The sequence below is a fragment of the Cotesia glomerata genome, linkage group LG6, assembly GCF_020080835.1.
Source record: "Cotesia glomerata isolate CgM1 linkage group LG6, MPM_Cglom_v2.3, whole genome shotgun sequence".
In the NCBI taxonomy this organism is placed as follows: Eukaryota; Metazoa; Arthropoda; class Insecta; order Hymenoptera; family Braconidae; genus Cotesia; species Cotesia glomerata.
In genome coordinates, this window is record NC_058163.1 from 5871982 (window position 1) to 5881378 (window position 9397).

Here is a 9397-nt window from a genome sequence, read left to right on the forward strand (position 1 = left end):
TTTTATATTATACATACTACATCCCGGGCATTTTACATACTCGCTTTACACTTTACGTATGCATTAAAAATATTATATATTTATTTAAACAATCTATGAAATATTTTTATTTTAAACGTGTGAAAAGTTACCAAATGTCAAACGTAATTTGCGAAAAAATTATTTTTCTTTGAATCAGTATTTCTAGTATTTCTTCACCATTACAATTCAATAATATAACGATTTTATCATTGTTATGTTTTCATAAGTAAATACGTCGCAAATATAAGACTAAACTATTTTAAATTATAATATAAATCAAATTTTTTTCTTGCTGTTTAAAAAATCTTTAATGATAGTTTTTAAATTATTTTCTCTTGAGAAAATAATTTCAAAATTTTGGAAACAGTAATAAATTTTGCGTTATTGCATTAAAAAATTTTGTTTTAAATATTTAACACTTTTATTTGTAAATTTAACAATTTTTGTGTTAATTCTCTTGAATCCGATTTAACAAATTTTTTTTCTTCTTATTTTTATACAAAATCTTGTCAACGAAATATGAATTAGAATTGTTTTAGTCAACTAATCAGTCAACTACTTTAATAGGCTATTCATCATTATGTGCATCGCGTATATGCCTGTTAAATAAAAAATTTCTCATTATTATTCAATAACATTTTACAAAATGATTAATGTGTTAAAAATTAAAAAGAAAAAATATTAATAGTAACTCACTTGAAAACTTTGACAAAAAAATTGTAGAAAATAGTGATAATAGTGAAGTGAACTTTTGGAACTAGGTGTTGCATTAACGAAACCAAAAGCGGTAATTCTTCCGTCGACGTCAATTTTTGAACTAGATTTGTATTTTCAGGATTTTTATCAGTTTCGCCTTCAACCTTTTGTTCAATATTGTCATTTTTGTGAATGTCGTTCGAAGTTTGTGGTTGCGGATGCGCATTGCAGTAAATGACGAGTACGATCAAAATGATAAATAGAAGTACCGTCTTTGTTTTTAATTCTTGAATTTTAAACATTTTAACACACGATTGCATGAATGGATAAATGTACAAAAAAAGATGTTAATTGCTTATGGAAATATTTGACTTTGACTCTGGCACTAGAAAATTTTTTAGGCTTTCGTGCTGCAGGGAATGAGTTATAACGGGGTTTAAGTAAATTGCATGACATACCGCTAGTTTAATAGGAAACTGATAACAAAAACGTCAATAATTTACTTAGTTGTCATTAAAGTAATGATACTGGTAATTATTGAATTCAATAATCAACTTACGTTGATAGAATAAAGGAAACATTTTATCAGTTACTTCTTACGATTTAATATTAATGATTGAGGAAAAATGAAAGTAGCTAAAATTGTATTTAGCAAAAAAAAAGACTACAATTGATTATGCTAATGTTTTATTTATTAAATTTCAATGCCTTGTTATCGAAGGAAATGATACGGGTTTTCAGTGTAAAAGGTTACACTCGACGTTCTCACGCAATTCTTATCAACTAACATTGATATACAGTAAAGAAAACAAAGCTTATATGATACGAAATTTCAGGATATACAGATGAAATTTAATGCTTTCGAATTAAAAATGAAAACATTACACTGTAAAAAATTTTGGTGTAAAGTTGGACCCAGGGACTTTTACACCGCCGTGTAAGTGTGAAATTTCGGTGTAAAATTTCCTACATGTAAAATTTTCACTCGTGTAAATTTAACATGGTGTAATTTACTGTTTTACACTATTCCGTGTTATTATTTATAACTTTTAAAATTTAATAACTATTACTAGCAACCTTGCAGTCTCTATGTGACTGCCGTAACTTGTGAACTATAAATAAATAAAATTTTGCTTTCTTAAATAATAACTTTTGTTAAATTGCACTCTATTTTTTTAACTATTGACGTTTTTAAAGATATATGCTCATCCCGATGTTACACTCATCAAGGCCTTTCATTTGAGTACCCACATCAATTTTTCATATATTTATATATTTATATTTATAATATATATATATATATATATATATATATATATATATATATATATATATATATATATATATATATTATATATATGTATATATGAAAAATATATCAAAATGTATGTGGGTACTCAAATGAAAGGTCTTGATGAGTGTAGCAACGGGATGAGCTTATATCTTTAAAAATGTCAATAGTTCACAAGATACAAGATCATTTCTTAATTATTGATATTTTTAAAAATATAAACTCATCCCGATGTTACATTCATCAAGACCTTTCATTTGAGTACCCACATCAATTTTTCATATATTTATATATATTATATATATGTATATATGAAAAATATATCAAAATGCATGAGTGTACTTAAATAAAAGGTCTTGATGAGTGTAACATCGGGATGAGCTTATATCTTTAAAAATGTTAATAGTTCACAAGATACAAGGTCATTTCTTAATTATTGATATTTTTAAAGATATAAGCTCACCCCGTTGTTACACTCATCAAGAGCTTTCTTTTGAGTACTTACATGCATTTTGATATATTTTTCATATATACATATATGTAATATATATAAATATATGAAAAAATGATGTGGGTACTTAAATTAAATGAAGATTCTTGATAAGTGTAACATCGGGATGAGCTTATGTCTTTAAAAATATATATAAAAATGTATTTAACATTATAAACATTCGCATTTTTATCAATAGACTCTAACATAGGATCCACCGTATAATTAGATAAATTTTTAACAACTTGAATATTAACATTCTTATTGCAAACTTTCCAATGATGTTAAGATTAACATTGAAATGATTTTACCCCGTAAAATAGCATAATATAAAAAAAAAAAAACATACTTTTAAATATTTATTTCTACATGTTCATATTTATAATCTAATATCGTACAAGTCTGAAACTAAACAATCAAATTAATTAATTAATGAGAAATTTTCAGGAAATACATTTACACGCTTGGTGGTGTAAAATTTAGGATTCACACCGTTCAAATTTAACATTACACTTAGTGCGATTTTCACACCGTCCGTGTTAAAAATTTTTACACCGAATCATTTACACCATACCGAGTCCAAAAAATTTTTTACAGTGTATAATTTCTCGATTATAGGAGAGAGGTGCTACAATTGTAACACTCAATAAAAAACAATTAAAAATTATTATTATTCTTTTTTTAACTTCTTCAAAATAGTAATATATTGATTAGATCAAAGTTTGAGTTATTAATCTTGTTCCGATATCAAAATATTGAGAATTGTTGAAAGTACGCGTGAAAACTTTTTTTTGTACGCTTCACAATTTTTTTAATAACAAATTCGTTTTCTAATGTTATGATGTGAGACTTGTATTAATACTTTAAGAGATATATCAAGAGTATTGTAAAATCGAATTTCATATCAATTTACTGATTTTTGTCATTGTAATTAGATTTTTATTAACAGATCAGTGTGAGCGTCAATTGTAACACTTGAACGAATAGCAATTCTAACACTAAGAGTCGTGTATGGAATCTGCGCAAACTGGATGCGCCAAAAATCTACTCTGGGATAGTGTAGTATGTGTAGTTTTGTAAATGATTAATAATTTATATTAAAGATCCAAATATATGATATACTATAAGTTTAAATACTTGACTTTAAGAGTTAATGAAGTATAATAGTACGTATTAAGACTATATAATAAAAGCAATTTGATGAAAAAGATCTATTTCGTTCCATGTTGCAATTGCTCCTGCACTGTGTTACAATTGCAACCCATGCGCACCGCCATCTTGGTCCCTGACTTTAGTTAAATAAAGTAATTTTTTAATAAGTTAATATTGATTTTTTACTAATTAACTAAGTCAGTCACATAAAAGATACTATAAACTAACTTTCTGACAGTTTTTAAGTTTACTATCTTAAAAAAAAAATAAATGGAATAAAAATTTTTGTTACAATTGCAGTACCTCTTCCCTACTTTTGAAGTAAACTCGCAAATAGTTATTTTTGATACATATGCGCAAAAGTAGGGATTCTAACGGCTTGAAGTGACATCACGAGTTTGAGGCTATCGGCGCATTCTTATTCAGGTGCTAGAAAGAAAATCATGGAGATATCATAGGGTATAATCCAATATTCTACTGAGTATAATCCAAATTCCACAGGATACAATCTTGGATCATATCCAGTGGTATCTTACGCGGTATAATCTAAGATTTTACTGGTGGAAATGGGATACTAGCTATTATGTGAAATTTTTTTTCACAAAAGATGTCACTGAGTATAATCTTGAATGTTATCCAGTGTAATCTTGTTCTTTCCGTGTAGGCAAAGTGTTATTCTTCAATGAAGATAACTTTTTATTCGGTGTAAGGTTACAAGATACTTAAGAATATTAGTTTTCAAAATTTTTATTCAAGTATTGAATATATATCGTGTCCTTTAAAATGATACAATTAATGCTCAGGATAAATCGTTTTCAGACTCGCAAAATCCCTAGTCAGCAATTCCGCAAAAATTATCAGAAACTGGTATATGACCCTCTTGGCATGCACACCGATAATCAACGCAAACAGATTTCGTTGCCATGCATTGATCATCTTTCCAACAAAGCCCTCCTAAAGTAGGAAGACAAGTTGCGTGATTGATAGCAGTGTTATTTTTTTGACAAATGCAATATCCGTTAGGTGAGCAGGTGAAATGCCATGAGTCACTGCATTCTGACGGTTCTTCGCAAGAGTAAACTTTAATTGCTGCAAGAGTCATGTTATAAGTAGATTTAATGATTTTTTATCTAACTGTATCAACACTCACTCTCAATGCAAAGATTTGCAGACATTTCTGTGAGTTTCGGTTTGCATTGACACTTATTGTCAACACATTCCATGGTATGGGAATTACAATTAAGATCAAGCGTGCAATGTCCACCAAGAATAGGCGCACAAGTGAAATGATTTATAGCAATATGCTTGGATTTGCAAATACAGGTTTTGCTTGATGAGCATTCAGAGTTCAACATTAAACGGCAGTCTTGATCAGACTGACACTTTGCTCCCAATAAATCTGTTAAAACATTTTAAAAATTTATATTAAATCACTTAATTATTTTCTCTTAATTATTTTCATACGTGATTCACACTTATAATTGAAGATTGAAAAATATTTTGGCTTGCATATGCATATATTTAAATGACAAATTGAATTTTCTACGATGCAATCTTCGTTCACAGAACAGGTCCCACCGAGAAGTGGTGCACACGATGAGCCGTCCAATTTAGTGTAATTCTTATCGCACAAACATTTTTCAGTATCATCGCATACCGAATTTTTGATTACGGAACAATCAGAATTTTCCTGGCACCAAGTAGTCTCAAAATAATCTAGTGAAAAAACAGTAAAATAGAGAAAAGTATGAATTACATTTAATGACTAAGGTACTGGTGGATAAGGACTAGCTAAGGAAGATTTTGGAAAAAATCGAAAATATTGCATTTAATTATTGAAATGTATCATTAATTTTTATATTAATACATTAGCCATAAAATATAATGGAATAATGGTAATTTTCACCATAAACAAACACAAAATTAAATTTTTTCAAAAATCTTGCGAATAGGCCTTATTTTACTACAGTAGGGTAATGAGGCCTGTGGGTTAAACATACTGGAAATAGTTATACTATACTTAATAAAATTGGTATTAGAGATCAATCATCACTTAAATTTAACAATACTTTTTAAGATGTTGATAAAAATTAGAACAATGATTTTAAATGATTAAATATAAAATTATAAAAAATGTTTATCATTTACTCAAACCGTTTTTTAGGAATTCTTCTGCGCTACTTTAGCATATGACGGATAATGAAATATAGAAGACAGGGAACGTTGTATCGGGACTCTATAGACTTGTAGCGACATTTCTATGCTAGACGCTTCTACTAGAGAAGTCTTTAGCGGAAGTGTCCGAGTCAAAATTTAAATCGTAGATTCAACGTATTAAACGTTCAAATCGTAGCTTGAGCGTTTTAGACGTTGAAAACGTAGGATCAACTTATTGAACGTTGAAATCGTCATTTGAACGTAATGGACCTTAAAAATGTATGTTAAACGTACCCAACGTATTAGAAATGTGAAGAGAAGCAATAATGGGTGAAAATAGTAATACAGCGTTCCCATCCGTCACATAATTATCGTACACGTCACATAATTTGAAGCATTGTACGATCGTACATCCAACTTTGATTATGTGTACTTATTTTCACCCATTATTGGTTCTCTTCACATTTATAATACGTTAGATACGTTCAACATACGTTTTTAACGTCCATTACGTCAAATGACGATTTTAACGTTCAATACGTTGATCCTACGTTTTCAACGTCTAATACGCTCAACCTACGATTCGAACGTTCAATACGTTGAATCTACGATTTAAATTTTGACTTGGGTGGTTATTTTAAATATCATTTCTATCACTTAAGCCTTATTATCCGCGGGTACCTTATTTGATAAAAAAAAAAAATTGATTATGGACCAAGTTTGCAAATAGTGCCTGAATGAGCGACGTAATTTATTTCACATTCACAGATGCCATCTAAACAAATTGAATGGTCAGCTATACACAATGTTGAGCAAGATTGATTTAGAAGTGGTGCGCACACACTGTCGTTTTTTGCACCGTAATTTAATTCGCATTCGCATAGCTTTTTCGCTGAGCAGTTCGAAAAAGCAGGGCAAATGTTGTTGTTTTTACAAGTTTTTCTGAGAGTGACTGCAATATTGAGAAATTATACATGTAAAATTAAGTTACAATTAAAGTATTTAATAAAAAATATTTTCGTAGGTCAATTAGACTCGAGTCTTGATTGGAACGATTACTTACCAAGCATGCAATAATTATCAGATTGCTCCACATAATTGACATCACACTGACAAATGTCATCGATACACACGGAATTGGCAACAGCACATACTTCATTACTTGAGCAAGAACTTCCTAAAAGAGGTGCACAGGTGGCATTTTGCCTCGTGTATCCTTTTTTACAAACGCATTGCCAAAAAGAGCATTTCGCGTTGGGTATCAAAAAACAATACTCGTCCTTATCACAGCTAAATTCTAATTTCGCTGAATGGTAAAGAAATTTTATTTACTTAGTTTACGGAAAGAAAAATATAGGATCTATTCCCATAATTTTATGGGAATAGTTCTCAGGCAATTATAGGAACTGTTCCCATAAATTATGGGAACTGTTCCCATAATTATAGGAAATTTTCCTAAAATTATGGAAACATTTCCCATAATGATGGGAATGGTTCCCATAATGCTATATGAATGGTTTCTATAATCATAGGAATGATATAATTATAGGAACTATTCCCATAATATTATGGGAAATATTCCATTAATGATATAGTAATGGTTCCTATATCATTATGGGAACTATTCCAATAATGGTATAGGAAGGATTCTTAGAATATTATAGGAATCATTCCTATACCACTATGGGAATCATTCTCAAAATAAAATAAAGATAAAATCGTCGTGCGGACTGAGTTCGACATGATTCCTATAATATTTACACGGAAAAAAAAATTGGGGCTGCCACATGATTTTTTCATGTAGCAGCCACATGATTTTCATGTGACAGCAACATAATTTTTATGTAATAGGCAATAATAGTTAATACAGCAATAATAATTAAATAATAATAATAATCTATATTATTAAGAGAATAAGAAAAATTTTGTGGCCAGTGTATTTATATGATAAAATGGATTTTTGATTGGAGTTGTGCCTTTTCAAGGTTCCATATCATTCTCACCAATAGTCAATTAATTATAATAAGAATTTAAGTTGCATTCGAAAATACTCTGTGTCTAGATACAGAATGAAGAAATGATTTTGTATCTGATAAACTATTGACATTTTTGAAGATATAAGCTCATCCCGATGTTACACTCATCAAGAGATTTCATTTGAATACCCACATGCATTTTGATATATTTTTCATATATACATATATATAATATATATATAAATATATGAAAAATTGATGTGGGTACTCAAATGAAAGGTCTTGATGAGTGTAACATCGGGATGGGCTTGTATCTTTAAAAATGTCAATAGTTCACGAGATACAAGGTCATTTATCAATTATATGTTGAGAGATAGAGCATTTTCGAATGAAACCTAAATATCTATCATCATAAATTGACTATCGACGAGAATGATATGAAACCTTGAAAAGGCACAAATTCAAGTCGAGTCCTATCCAGGAGACAAAATTGTTCTTATTCTCTGAATAATATAAATTATTATTTAATTATTATTGTTGTTTTAACTGTTATTGCCTGCCACATGAAAATCATGTTGCTGTCACATGAAAGTCATATATCTTCCACAGGAATGTATCATGTGGCAGCCCCAATTATTTTTTTTCCGTGTAGGATTTAAACCTATATATTGTGGGAACCATTCCTATACTATTATGGGAATGGTTCCCATAAATTATGGAAATCATTCTTATAATAGTATAGAAATGGTTCCTATAGCATTATGGGAACCATTCCCTAAATGGTATAGGAATAGTTCCCATAATTTTCTTTCCGTGTTAACTTATTATTGAAAAAGAAAAAAAAACTGACTTACTCGGGAAACAACTGTTGTTTAACTTTTTAGAAAAATTATCATCACACGAACATTTATAATCAATACAGAGAGAATTCAGCGGTAGACAATCTTTGTTCATTGAGCAAGGCTCTCCTAAAAACGGGATACAATTGCCATTTTTTTCCTTATAATTGTTTCTGCAGATACATTTCTGATTATTCGAACACTTTGCGAAGTCTATCGCATCACAATCCGCGTTTGTGTAACAGAAACTGCCCAAGTTCACTGAAAAACAAAATTTAGTATAACAATCATTAAAAACAATCTAATCTAAAATCTCAATATGAAAAGATTTTAAATACTTGACAAGCATCGCAAGTTCCTCAACATATAATTAGCCTTGCATTGACACATATTATTAATGCAGTCAAAAATGGGATTAGAGCATGGTGTCGTTCGTGAGCAGATTGTGACGAATCCCAAATCACAACGACCATCCGACGGATAATAATTATCAATGCAAGTACATTTTTTATTCGTAGAATAAAAGATGTCTTTTTCGTACATTCTACATTCGTAGAATATGTGTGTGTGTGTGTGTGTGTGTGTGTGTGTGTGTGTGTGTTTGTGTGTGCGTGTGGATGTAAACCTCTTATAACTTTTGAACGGCTTGACCGATTTGATCACGGTTGGTGCCATTCGAAAGGGCTTGATCAAACTTAGACTTTAAATTTACTTTGGAACGATTCGGATCGGTAGATTTTGAGAAATCGCAAAAAAACTACAAAAAAAAATTTTT

The 9397-nt window shown here is 29.6% G+C and overlaps 2 protein-coding genes and 1 long non-coding RNA gene across 3 annotated transcripts; all 3 read right to left on the reverse strand.

Moving 5' to 3' along the window:
* Positions 1-523: 523 nt before the first annotated feature.
* Positions 524-1567, reverse strand: LOC123266997. Its single transcript, XR_006509932.1, has 2 exons — positions 718-1567; positions 524-620 (listed from the first exon to the last, which is right to left on the reverse strand). It is a non-coding gene; the product is annotated as an uncharacterized LOC123266997 (long non-coding RNA).
* Positions 1568-4440: 2873 nt separating this feature from the next.
* Positions 4441-4946, reverse strand: LOC123267524. The gene is made up of 2 exons (XM_044732185.1): positions 4801-4946; positions 4441-4739 (listed from the first exon to the last, which is right to left on the reverse strand). Exons 1-2 carry the CDS (start codon positions 4871-4873, stop codon positions 4483-4485), a joined length of 330 nt encoding a protein of 109 aa, XP_044588120.1. The 5' UTR covers positions 4874-4946; the 3' UTR covers positions 4441-4482.
* A 1568-nt stretch (positions 4947-6514) lies between these two features.
* Positions 6515-9165, reverse strand: LOC123267267 (prion-like-(Q/N-rich) domain-bearing protein 25). Its single transcript, XM_044731821.1, has 4 exons — positions 8961-9165; positions 8638-8883; positions 6871-7113; positions 6515-6759 (listed from the first exon to the last, which is right to left on the reverse strand). Exons 1-4 carry the CDS (start codon positions 9163-9165, stop codon positions 6515-6517), a joined length of 939 nt encoding a protein of 312 aa, XP_044587756.1.
* Between the last annotated feature and the right edge of the window lie 232 nt (positions 9166-9397).

What these genes read in the sequence shown, in the direction of transcription:
- LOC123267524 (XM_044732185.1), bottom strand. Translation starts at nt 4,873, where the DNA reads ATGGAATGTGTTGACAATAAGTGTCAATGCAAACCGAAACTCACAGAA. An exon ending in TGCAAATCTTTGCATTGAGA is followed by an intron (nt 4,740 to 4,800) that starts GTGAGTGTTGAT and finishes TGACTCTTGCAG; the next exon opens with CAATTAAAGTTTACTCTTGC.
- LOC123267267 (XM_044731821.1), bottom strand. Translation starts at nt 9,165, where the DNA reads ATGTACGAAAAAGACATCTTTTATTCTACGAATAAAAAATGTACTTGC. An exon ending in GAACTTGCGATGCTTGTCAA is followed by an intron (nt 8,884 to 8,960) that starts GTATTTAAAATC and finishes TTTGTTTTTCAG; the next exon opens with TGAACTTGGGCAGTTTCTGT. An exon ending in TGATAATTATTGCATGCTTG is followed by an intron (nt 6,760 to 6,870) that starts GTAAGTAATCGT and finishes TCAATATTGCAG; the next exon opens with TCACTCTCAGAAAAACTTGT.